The sequence below is a fragment of the Herpailurus yagouaroundi genome, unplaced genomic scaffold (genome assembly GCF_014898765.1).
Source record: "Herpailurus yagouaroundi ecotype Mexico unplaced genomic scaffold, PumYag 196, whole genome shotgun sequence".
NCBI classification, from domain to species: Eukaryota; Metazoa; Chordata; class Mammalia; order Carnivora; family Felidae; genus Herpailurus; species Herpailurus yagouaroundi.
In genome coordinates, this window is record NW_024412427.1 from 18,224,202 (window position 1) to 18,236,760 (window position 12,559).

General features: G+C 44.5%; 1 protein-coding gene across 1 annotated transcript in view; it reads left to right on the top strand.

Moving 5' to 3' along the window:
* The window catches only part of CDS2 (CDP-diacylglycerol synthase 2), a 57,602-nt gene extending 45,194 nt beyond the window's left edge, over nt 1-12,408 (top strand). The window contains exons 6-13 of the mRNA XM_040447624.1: nt 1,388-1,446; nt 2,100-2,182; nt 4,654-4,741; nt 5,263-5,331; nt 6,263-6,415; nt 8,625-8,744; nt 9,468-9,571; nt 9,832-12,408. Of these exons, the coding sequence (XP_040303558.1) occupies nt 1,388-1,446; nt 2,100-2,182; nt 4,654-4,741; nt 5,263-5,331; nt 6,263-6,415; nt 8,625-8,744; nt 9,468-9,571; nt 9,832-9,964 (809 nt within the window). The 3' untranslated portion in view covers nt 9,965-12,408. The remainder of the gene's footprint in view (nt 1-1,387; nt 1,447-2,099; nt 2,183-4,653; nt 4,742-5,262; nt 5,332-6,262; nt 6,416-8,624; nt 8,745-9,467; nt 9,572-9,831) is intronic.
* Nucleotides 12,409-12,559: the final 151 nt, after the last annotated feature.

A 12,559-nucleotide genomic window follows, 5' to 3' on the forward strand; every position in this document is an offset into this window, starting at 1 on the left:
CGCCACCCAGGCGCCCCAACCGACCTGGGTTTAAAAAGACTCTGTGACTTCACAGGAGCTGGGAGCTTAATCTTTGAATCCCTTTCATAATCTGGAGCTAAAACAGCAGGGGTACTGTGAGGGTTTAGTCAGATACATTAGAAGTTGACAAACAGTCAAACACTGTGTCCATCTAACCTCAGTCTTATCTGAGTGTTAAGTGTTCATGCTCCTGTTTTTTCATAGTTGCCCTCAAAGCCAGTTTGAGGCACATGAGAAATTTGTTCTGACCTAAATTTCCGTCTGATCTATTTTTGATCAGCTTATAGCAATACTTGTCTCTGTGAATGACACCTGGCTGTAAAATAGAAAATCCACTGCCAAGAGGTCTGCTGGGATTGAGCACAGTCAGAGAGCATGCCTCAGACCCTGAGAGTGACCCCTCACAGAGCCAGGGGTCTAGAATAGCCACATGCTTTCTTCTGGGCAGGGCTGTGTTTGAGGGGCCCAGCACTCTCGTGGGTAAAAGTCTCTTTCCTTCCTGAAGGGGGTGGGGAGGGCGGCTGCAGACTGTTTTGCCACCATTTGGGTCAGTGTGAGAGATGCAGGGGTGGCCTTGACTCCACACCAGGTGGGTCTCCCTTAGCCAGACCTATAACTTTGGACAGGAGTCAGCAAATTTTTTCTCTTTTTTAAAAAAAAATTTGCTTTAATATTTATTTATTTTTGAGAGAGAGCGCGCGAGCGAGCATGAGTGGGGGAGGGGCAGAGAGAGAGAGGGAGACACAGAATCTGAAACAGGTTCCAGGCTCCAAGCTGTCAGCACCGAGCCCGACGCGGGGCTCGAACCGACAAGCTGTGAGATCATGACCTGAGCCGAAATCAGACGCTTAACCGACTGAGCCACCCAGGCTCCCTTCAGCAAACCTTTTCTTAAAGGTCCAGATAATATTTTAGGCTTTGGAGGCCAAAGGGTCTTCATTGCACCTCCTCTGTTCTGGCCTTGAGCATGAAAGGAGAAGCCCAGACGACATGTAAACAAATGGGCATGACTGTGTTCCAAAAAAATTTGATTTGTAAAAACAGGCAGCTGGCTTGACCTTTGTTTGTTGACCCTTGCTCTAGGATCAAAACATTCCTATCTGGTGAACAGTGTTCTAAATTGAGTGTAGTCTGCAAGATTTAAAAATATTGCCTTCCTCTGACTGTCTTGAGGGAGTCCATTATCCCTGCTGTCATTGGAATGACTAGGATTATCCCCCTAGGCTTTGGAGTTGTACCCGGGTTAACCGCTGCCAGGGGATTGGCCAGAGGACCACTTAATGCATCTAAAGGAAATGAGTAGGACAAAGATAATGCAGAGTGTGATTCATTTTGCCCCTTCTTCTCTTCCTGCTCCTCAAACTAGGATTCTGCATGTTTGTACTGAGTCTGGTCAAGAAGCATTATCGACTGCAGTTCTACATGGTAAGGAAAATGTATATGTGTGTCAGAATTCTTGGCTTAAGGGAAGTTCTGCAGAAACTCGGCAGGCCTTTTATGCTTTCTGTGACAAATCAACAGTCTGGAATGCAGGCTGTTGTGTTTGCATCTAGAACCTAGAGCACGAAGGAGTGTCCCCATTTAAGTTAGGTGGCTCTGCTTCTACCTAGACCCAATCACTGTTACTTAATACACCCCAAGCAACCTCTCCACTAGGACCTGAAGGTGGCCTCCAAGTAAGGCTCAGGGTGAAGCTTCAGGCAATGCTCACGAATATCCTACCAGCTACATCGCTCCCTCAACTTGAAAACATCCCCTCACTGAGTGCCCCAAGCACCTAGTAAACACTTATTGAGAAAATGAGACATACCCAGGCTTTTGGAGCGTAGAAAGACTTGCTCACTAAGTCGGCCCTGTGGTTTCTACTTTTGGTGGGGACTGTAGCTGGGGGACAAAGTTACTCCCAAATGCCTGTTCTGTATCTTTTTACTTCCAATAAGACAGGTACAGAAGCAGACATTTTTTCTACATGTTTTTGTTATTGTTGCTGGCAGTTTTCTATTTGTTACTGGCAGTTATTTGAAGTTCCTTTCAAGGTAAAGATACAGGTAAAATGTAATCTATATCTTCTTTTGCAGTTTGGCTGGACGCATGTAACATTACTGATTGTTGTAACCCAGTCACACCTTGTTATCCACAACCTGTTTGAAGGAATGATCTGGTGAGTGATGTCAGTGAGGGAGGTTTTCCCTTTTATTTTGTGGGTTTTCTCATGTACAGGTAGGCTGAGAACCCCTGCTTACAGTCTAAGCCAGGGGTTCTCACCTTGAGCTACATCAAAATACCCTGCCGGGCTGGGTACAGCACAGATCACTGGGCCTCACTTCTGAGTTTCTGCTTCAGTAGATTCAGTACTAAGAATTTGATTTCTAATACACTCCCAGGTGATGCTGATACTGTTGGTCAGGATCTATATTTTGAGAACTAATGTTCTATTTAAAAAAAAATTTTTTTTTAATGTTTATTTACATTTGAGAGAGAGAGAGAGCAAGTGCAAGCAGGGGAGGGCAGAGAGAGATGGAGACAGAATCTGAAGCAGGCTCTAGGCTCCAAGCTGCCAGCACAGAGCCCAATGCGGGGCTCAAATTCATGAGCTGTGAGATCATGACCTGAGCTGAAGTCAGACGCTCAACCGATGGAGCCACTCAGGTTCCCCAAAAACTAATGTTGTAGACATTAGACATGTGCTTGTTAGCATATGGATATTTTTAATTAATTAATTTCTAAAAGTTTTCTTTTTTTAAAGTTTATTTATTTTGAGACGGAGTGCACGTGAGTAGGGGAGGGGCAGAGAGAGAGAGAAAGAGAGAGGGAGAGAGAGAGAATCCCAAGCAGATTCCACACTGTCAGTACAGAGCCCAATGCCAGGCTTGAACCCACAAATCATGAGATCATGACCTGAGCCGAAATCAAGAGGTAGACACTCAACCAACTGAGCCACCCAGGTGCCCCTATACATGGATATTTAAAGAATAAAAGATAATGCAATTGTATAGCAACAGGTTTGAAAACAAAAGGAAACTTTCATGATTTGGCAAAATGGAAGCTACCAAAAGTCATGAAGAAGAAAACCTGAAAAGATCAATAACTATAGAAGAACTTTGGATTGCCTAAGAATCCACACCTGGAAGGAAAAAAAAAAAACAACCAATGATAATCTCAGAGTTTTATCTAACCCTTCATACTAAAGCTAATAAGCATGGGGAGGTAGAAAGAATGTTAAGCTGATTTCTTTAATGATTACAGATAAGCCATTGTAAATAAACTATTAGCACATAGAATCTGGCAATGTGTCAAAAGAATGATATAGTTGTTACTTAGTAGACATTATTCCAGAAATGCAGTGGTTTCAGCAGGAAATCTATCAGCATTTATAGAAGTCTGCAGGCTGGCTAAGGAAACTGGATGATCTTAGTGAAAAGGTAAGGCATATCCTAGTTTATATTAGAAGTGTTAAGGAGTTGTGGTTAAGATCCCAGACTGTGTCTGTTTCCAGATCTCAGAATGAGGGTATAATAGTACCCACCTCCAAGTTAGTAAATATATGTAAAGTGCTTAGACCAGAGACTAGCTCAGATAATTGGTAGCCTTAGGCATTATTATGTTTAAAACTATGAGAGCAATGGCCTGGGGAGACACACAATCTTTCCTTTTCAGAGTTTCAGGTAATTTCGAGGAATGGCTCATGATAAGTCCTTATCTTTAGGGCCAAACGTGCCACTCGGTTCTACAGTGAATTATATTAAAATCTCTGGTTGTTGGTTTTCACACTCAAACTACAAGATTTAATTGTAGATGTAGAAAATATGTTGAGCAGAGAATATGTGCTAGAAGCCTCGACAAAGTAAATAATATCGCGTGGTGTTGAGAGGATACAGATGCTCCCTTAACAAACAGGAAGTCAGAAAATACTGCCTGTAGTTTAGGGGCCAGGAAGTCAGAGATTTCTGTATGTGAAATTCAGAAATTTAAATAGGGGAAATTTTAAAAAAGTGCTGGCCAGAGAGTGGAGAGTGAGGAGGGCAGAAAGATGTTACAAGTGTGGGAACAGCCTCCTGTTTCATGGTGGGGCTGGTGGGAGGGGGGCGGGTGCCGAGAAGGTAGCCAGCTATATGGGGTGTGGTTGTGCACTCAGCCGAGCACTAGGAAATGTAGGCCTCATCAGAGCTAGTCATAAATAGTTAAAAAAAAAAATAGGTAAATTATGAAACATACTGCATAGAATTATGGAGATGACCTCTAGAAGAAAAGTCAGAAGTCATTAAAAGCAGTAATTTTGGGGAATGGAGATAGGGATGGGAGAAACAAGGAAACCTTTCTTTTCTTTACAGTTTAAATTTGTAGTATTGTGTGCCTATATTAACTTTGTAAGGATAAAAAGAACAAATGGCATTTTAGAGAACACCACCTCCGTTTACTCGGGAGTCGTTCAGTAAACACTTGAATGTCTGCTGTGTGCCAGGTACTAGGTATGGCTTATCTGCTGCTTAATTTCTTTTAGCTTATTAGTTAGTGGAGAACAAGTACTTAGGGGTTATTTTGGTGCCAGAAGTGATGAATGGCAGTGTTTTATAGACATCTGAGGTATTGTCATCTTAGGAGAGTTGATTTCTACTTTGGTTTATTCCCTAGGTTCATTGTCCCCATCTCTTGCGTCATCTGTAATGACATTATGGCCTACATGTTTGGCTTCTTCTTTGGTCGGACCCCACTCATTAAGGTAAGTGGGTCACCCTAACATGAAACACCACTGTGAGGCAACGGTGAGGATCAGCTTGGCACAGAAGAAATCTCACTAGCGTGTATGTCTTCGTGTCATCTTGGAGAAAGTCTTGCAATAGTTTAGTCTTAAGAGAAAAGCCAGACTAAGACATTTGACAACTATTCAGAAAGGAAGAACAAGTTCCTAGAGAAGATAATTGTATAGACTATACAGGCACACTTTGGGGGCTCTGATCTGAATTTGAGTGTTGTTATTTAATTAGTATACTATTTTATAATATAATTAAATTATTTGAATGACTAATTGGGACAGAAAGGAAACTGAGGGATATCAGGCTGGGAACAAGGAAACCAAGCATGGGGTTATTTTTAGAAAGGGAGGTGGTTAACAGAATGAAGGTTTTTTTTGTTTATTTTTTGTTTGTTTGTTTTAACAGTAGGAAGGTTTTAAGCAAGTAATCATTGTTCCAAAGCCAGTTATCAAAATGACCTTTGTTAAGATTTGCTCTCTGTCCGTAGCTGTCCCCGAAGAAGACCTGGGAAGGCTTCATTGGGGGCTTCTTTGCTACAGTGGTGTTTGGCCTTCTGGTAGGTGGTGGTTTCCCGCTGGGTGGGAGAGGGCACAGAGACCTCAGCCCACCTTCAAAGCTTGTCCAGGGCTAGAGAGCTTGTCTCCCGAGGCCAAGGACCCTGTCCCACTGAATGGTAACCTTGCCCTGCAAGGGGCATGAGCCTGGCATGCTCCGTAAGTGGCCCGGGCAGAGCCAGCTGTCCTTTATCTGCCAGATTCCAAACAGGGTCTTGGCAGTTGAGCAGGGCCGTGTGAACCTGTACTCCCCCCATGTCGAGGCATGGTCACACTCAGCAGGTAGCGTTCTTGTCCACGCATTTGATATTTCAAGATCAAGTGATTGGCAGCTAAGAGTAGGAGGTGAGGCGAGCCATGCCACTCTGGCCAAGGTTCTCTCCCATTTGTGCCCTGCCTGTGGGTGGTTGATCTTCCCACCCTTTCTGGAGCATTCCCTGCTTCTGACCATCAGGCCAGCCTCTCTCCTTTCTTCAGAGGTGTCCAGCCATCCTCCAGTACTGATTCCCTTACTTCATTATTCTTCTTCCTTTTTCCTCTGGACTGGCTGTCTCTCACTATATCGCTCCCTGCCAACCTGCCTCCCGTTTGAATTAAATTAAGAGATGCTGAGAAAAAGGGACCGTAGCTTCCCTGAATGGGGGGAATCTTCTTGTAGTTCTTTGCCCAGATTCCTTCAGGTCTGTCCTGGATTTTGGCCTGTATGTTGGGGTAAGTATGTGTGAAGCCTCAGCAGGCCATGAACCTCTTTTAAAATTTTTTCCCAGATTCTGGCAAAATTCTCACGTGGGGAAATATGAACCTCTGATTTAGTGCACAGCTTGCAGCGAGCAGGCTAGGCGCTGTGAGGGACACAGCCAGGCCCCGTGTCTGCCACCCAGGCAGGATGACTGGGACTGGTCTCCTCTGCCCGTCTCTGCTCTTCATCCTCAGCTGTCCTATGTGATGTCCGGGTACAGATGCTTTGTCTGCCCCGTGGAGTACAACAATGACACCAACAGCTTCACTGTGGACTGTGAGCCCTCGGACCTCTTCCGTCTGCAGGAGTACAACATTCCTGAGGTGATCCGGTCGGTCATTGGCTTGGTACGTGCCATTCACATGGGGCAAGCTATCCCTGGTTAGATAGTGACCACTCCCTCAAAACAACAACAACAACAACAGCAACAACAACAACCTAGCTTCCTCCCTCCACAACGCTGCAAGCCCCAGGACAGAGAATTGTTCAGGTCAGTTCAGGCTGAAAGCAGAAGGAGACACTTCATCTCACTTCTATTCATTTAGAGCAGTGGTTCTCAAACTGTGCTCTGTGGATCCTTGGGGGACCCTGAGATCCTTTCAGGGGGCCTGTGAAGTCACGATTATTTCCGTAACAATATAATGACATTATTTGCCTGTTTACGTTGTTGAAATTTGCTGTGAATGGTAGGGTACACAAGCAGTGATGGGTAAACTCGCCTGGTGCGTTAGTATGAGTGGGGGCTCTGGCCCCGAACTGGACTGAGTCATTGGATTCTTCGTGCCACACACACGCAGTGAGAATAAGAGAGTTCCTCCGAAGAGTGTCTTTGATGAAACAGTACAACTATTCATTTTATTAAATCCTGACCCTTGAATACATATCTTTCTAATACTCTTGTGTATGAAAAGGATGCATAAAAGATTTCTGGTAAATACTGAAGTACAGCGTTTACCTAAAGGAAAGCACACATGCGCCTGTTTGAGATATGAGCTGAACTAGCTGCTGTTTTATAGGGACATCATTTTTACTTGAAAAGTACCGACAAGCTATGGTTTTTCAGACCTGTGTATTTGACAAACATTTTCCTTGAAGATGACGAAAGTGAGTCTGTCACTCGAAGGAAAACACCTAACGGTGATTGTTACCAACGATAAAATTCACCTGCCAGGTGAAAATTAGTATTTGGAAAAGTGTCATAGGGTTTCCACCAGAGCTCTTAATACTTCATAGCTTTGCTGATGAGAGTTGTGGTGATTCTTTGTAAGATTCTTATAGTGATTTTAACATATGATGACTTTAACATAATGATGTTTTGACATTATATATGGCAAAATGTGTCCACGTTTGGAAGATTTACATAACTTAGTGAACTATTATTTCCTAAATAGTCAGTGCATGGCATTACAGCAGTCACGTGTGGGTAAAAGGTCCGTTCAAAGTTCAAGACAGACCAATGGATTTTAATGCTAAGAGTACAAAAATTTCATTCCTGGATCTCAAATTCGACAAATTTTTTTTTTTTTTAATTTTTTTTTTTTTCAACGTTTATTTTTGGGACAGAGAGAGACAGAGCATGAACGGGGGAGGGGCAGAGAGAGAGGGAGACACAGAATTGGAAACAGGCTCCAGGCTCTGAGCCATCAGCCCAGAGCCTGACACGGGGCTCGAACTCACGGACCGCAAGATCGTGACCTGGCTGAAGTCGGACGCTTAACCGACTGCGCCACCCAGGCGCCCCTCGACAAATTTTTAAGAAACTACCATTTGTCAAGTTCTGGTGCAGTATCAGAGGAGAATACCCGTAAGCATCTGAAAGACAGTGCTAAAATACTCTTCCTTTTTTCCTTTTTTCTTATTTAAAAAAAAATTTAATGTCTTTATTATTTTTTTTTTCCCAACGTTTATTTATTTTTGGGACAGGGAGAGACAGAGCATGAACGGGGGAGGGTCAGAGAGAGAGGGAGACAGAGAATCGGAAACAGGCTCCAGGCTCTGAGCCATCAGCACAGAGCCTGACGCGGGGCTCGAACTCATGGAGCGCGAGATCGTGACCTGGCTGAAGTTGGATGCTTAACCGACTGCGCCACCCAGGCGCCCCAAATGTCTTTATTTTTGAGAGAGAGAGAGAGAGACAGAGTGTGAGTGGGGGAGGGCAGAGAGAGAGGGAGACAGAATCCGAAGCAGGCTCCAGGCTCTGAGCTGTCAGCACAGAGCCTGACATGGGGTTCAAACTCACAAACTGTGAGATCATGACCTGAGCCAAAGTTGGACGCTCAACCAACTGAGCCACCCAGGCGCCCCTACTCTTCCTTTTTTTCAACTACCTAATTTGTGTAAGGCTGGACTTTCTCCACATACGTCAGCCAAAACATATTGCAACAGACTGAATGTATGATACTTAATGTCCTCCATTAAGTCAGATATTCGAGATTTACAAACACAAAATCCACTTTTCTTACTCATTTTGATTTTGGAGGGAAAATACAGTTCATTTGATAAAGAGTTATTTATGTCAACAAGGCATCTTGACTGATTTTCCCTTGTGCTTCTCAGACAACAGTCTGGATGTACCCCTTCCAGATCCACAGCATCGCCCTGTCCACTTTTGCCTCGCTCATCGGCCCCTTTGGAGGATTCTTTGCAAGTGGATTCAAACGAGCCTTTAAAATCAAAGTAGGAAAATCGTCTTCCCTATTCTTCTGTCTCCCAGCCCAGTCTCCTGTCCCACCCCATCAACCACCGCCCCCTTCAAAATTCCAGGCTATAAACCCTGACTGTTAATGTGTGCTTTCCTTCACTCGTGCATGAGATTTAGGTAGGTTAAATAAAAATACATTGCTTTCCAAGAAAATTCAGTATAGTTTTGACCCTTGAATAATGCAGGGGTTAGAGGCACTGACATTCCCCCCTACTGCATCCTCCCATGTACTAGAAAACTCACATGTGACTGTTGACCAGAAGAATTATTGGTTGATTCACACCTATTTTGTATGTTATATGTATTATATACTGTATTCGTACAATAAAGCAAGCCAGGGAAAAGAAAATGTGATTAAGAAAATCATAAGGAAGAGAGAATACATTTATATTCCTGTACTATATTTACTGAAGAAAATGACGTTTAAGTGGACCCTTGTAGTTCAGACCCCTGTTGTTCAAGAGTCAACTGTAGTTGGATTTTCAGTTTATTTGTTAATATACCTTGTATCTTGCTTCAAAAGAAACATTTTATAATAAGATTTTGTGGTATTATACCCTCAACATTTGGGTCCATACTTCTTACTTTTTTTGCCCTCAGCTACTCAGGATAGTAGCTGGACACTGAGGTGGGACCATAGGGCAGGGTTTGATCTTGGCCTAGCCCAGGCTTACCAGTCCTTCCCCTGCCTCTAACAGGACTTTGCCAATACCATTCCCGGCCATGGCGGCATCATGGATCGCTTTGACTGCCAGTATCTGATGGCCACCTTTGTCAACGTGTACATTGCCAGTTTTATCAGGTACGATGCCTTTCCATCTGAAGCCAGTTGTTGGATTTTTGAGTGTGGTGAACGTCTGAGATTTTAGCTACACCTCAGTTGAAGTGAAAAGCATCCCAAATATGAATGCAGTTTTCAGTTGCTGCTCTTAATGGATTCTTTGAGGCCCCCTGCCCTCCATGAGTAGAGAATCCACAGGGAACAGCAGCTATTTGGATAATCAGGCCCTAGAAGCTGCTGAGTCCCCCCACTCAGAGCTGTTTCCTCACGTTCTCCTCCAGGGGCCCGAACCCAAGCAAGCTGATTCAGCAGTTCCTGACCTTGCGTCCAGATCAACAACTGCACATCTTCAACACCCTCAGATCTCACCTGGCTGACAAGGGGATGCTGACAGCCGGCACGGAGGATGAGTAGGGGTCCCAGGGCCGAGAGAGCAAGAGTGAGCAGAGCGAGGGGCAGGGCCCCAAGGCAAGCCCCACTGGTGTGTCTCAGACTATGACAAGGCTTCAACTCACTGGTGTTTTGTTTTTGTTTTTTTTTTGTTTTTTGTTTTTTTTGTAGAGTGTTTTTTATTTGTGGGATTTAAAAACAATCTGTATATATACAGTCTATGTGCTTATGATTTGGGTTGTGGGTAAACCATAGCTTTGAGTTGGAAAGAAGTCACAGGGGTAAGACCATTTGGGTCTTTTATACAAAAGTTTTAACCTGGAAGGCAGTGTTGTGCCCACCTGGGGTGGGTCTGCTGGGTACTTCTAGCTCCCAAGCCAGAGCTTCTGTTTCGGTGCTCCATCAGAGAGTGGAGACGTTCGTCTGTGTCTGACCGGTTCAGAGGACCCCCTGCCTGCCTTGTAGCTGCCCCCCCCAGCAGGGAAGAGGTGCACAGCTTGGATGCCTTTGCTCCCCAAGAGCTTTCACACGGGCCTCTTGAGAACACCTGCGCTGGAGTGACGGGACGGTCGCCTTCTGTAGGCTGGAGGGACACAAGCTTATTAATCAGAGGAGCATCCTGCCCACAAAGCCCTGGGGAGCCTGAGCTGTGCTTTACGAGAAGGGTTCACCTTACTTCATCACAGACTGAATGAAAGAAGGCTTCGTTTGATTTTTTTTTTTTTTCCAGAAAGCACGAGAAATTATTTATAATAGTCTGAAAAAATACACTGTAATATCTCAAGTGTACGCAGTAGAATGGACTGTAACCGAGCCCTCCCACAGGCTGTAGGCTCTGGTGGCTCCGACTAACTGTGTCTGTTCAGGGACGATGCTGTTCACGTTTGGGCTGTAGACTTGTTGCTGCTGAATCCTTTCTGGGGGCTTTCCTGTTAGGGAGCAGGGAGCTTCCTGTTCACGCACCCTTAGCCTGACCGACCACCCACGTAGCTGCTGTGTTGTGTATATACTCCTCTTAAGGCAAGTGTGTATCTGTGTGTGTGTGTGGTTTAAAAATCACTTATCCCTTGCAGTGATTTCAGTTGTACCATGACTTCTCCACTGAAACCACAGAATCCTGCTTACAGCTCTGGAAACCTAATCCGATTAGAGGTTTGACTCTTCTGAAGATTCAGTGCACATTTTTTTTTTTTTTTAATATAATGTGACCCGTTTAAATGTAGCGTGTATTTCGTTGAGGGACCTTTTTCCTTTTAAACTGTGATTTATTATTTTTTTCCCCTGCCTGATTATAGGAGTGAGGTTGACTTTGGGAAGACAAGTTCTTTGTCAGGACAGCAAGCAGGGGAGAATGGGAGAGAGAACTTGGTGCCCAAATGTGTTTGCTTATTCTGTGCCACGGCTGTTCTCATTGCCAAATGCAGTGCAGAGACCCGCTTCAGCACCTTGGTCTGCGGCCGGTTCATTCTGTTTCTGTTTAAATCAGCCCTCCTGCTTCCCTGAAAGCTCACAGTCCGCCCAGATGGCTGCCATGTGCAGCACAGGGCAGGCCTCCCTCAACATTGCAGCTCTCAGTCACTACGTGACTTTTTCTTCTGAGCGTGTACTTCTGTTTCAGCACATGGCTTTTCTTTTTCAGGTCCAAGGCCCCCTTAAAAACAAAATGTGTTTTTGCTTGGGGTTTCTGTTGTGGCTCTGTGACCCTGGGCAGGACATAGCACTCTCCGGGGCCTCGTTTTCGGAGCTCTCTCCTAAGTCCAGTATTCTGTGATTTCTGGCTGAGCAAGTTCTTGTCACCAGAGGCTACTTATGGGTATCGAGTGATGTCCTAGGCACCCAAAAAGCAACAGCTTTCAGGCCATTTCTAAATGCTGGTCCTTGAGATGAGTCAGTATCTCACCCACAAATCTTAGTGGAGGTAATTAGTAACAAGTCCAGTTTTCACATTGAAGAATGAACTTGGTTCCTGAGACCAGAGACAGAAGGGGTAGTCTCTGTTGCCTTATTGTGGGCATGTGGCGGGGTGCTTGGTGGCTGGGGCCCAGCAACTCCTGAATAAGGCCATCTTTGGGATCGAGGTGACTGGCACATTCCTTTGTGGAAGTGGTCACCAAGTGGGGAGGGTCCTGGCATCCCAGGAAGCTGAAGCTGGGCGCTCATGAGAGCTCTCAGCAAGAAGCCCAGAGGGTCAGCTCGGGTTTTATCTTCAGATTTCCCCACATGCTTTCAGGTCAAATAAGAGGAGCTTCCTAGCCTAGTAGCTGGGAATGTGACACCACCTCGTGTCTATTTATCTATATCTATATATATGCACAGTGTTTTTCTTTCTCCCATTTATTGAAGATATTTCACTGTACAGACGAGATTCAAAAGACTATTTTAACATATACCTGTGCATTCTTAATGAATGGTATAACTTGCTTCAGATCCATTTTTTGTGTGAGAAATAAAATGTGGCTGAAACTGTATACTCTCCCTTGTGACTTCAGTTTCTCACTTCGTGTGTGGATGTGTTTCCCACTTGTTTTGCTTCATAAATGTCATGCAGTCCTGATGTCAAGATTTTTCTTTTCTTTTCTTTTCTTTTCTTTTCTTTTCTTTTCTTTTCTTTTCTTTTCT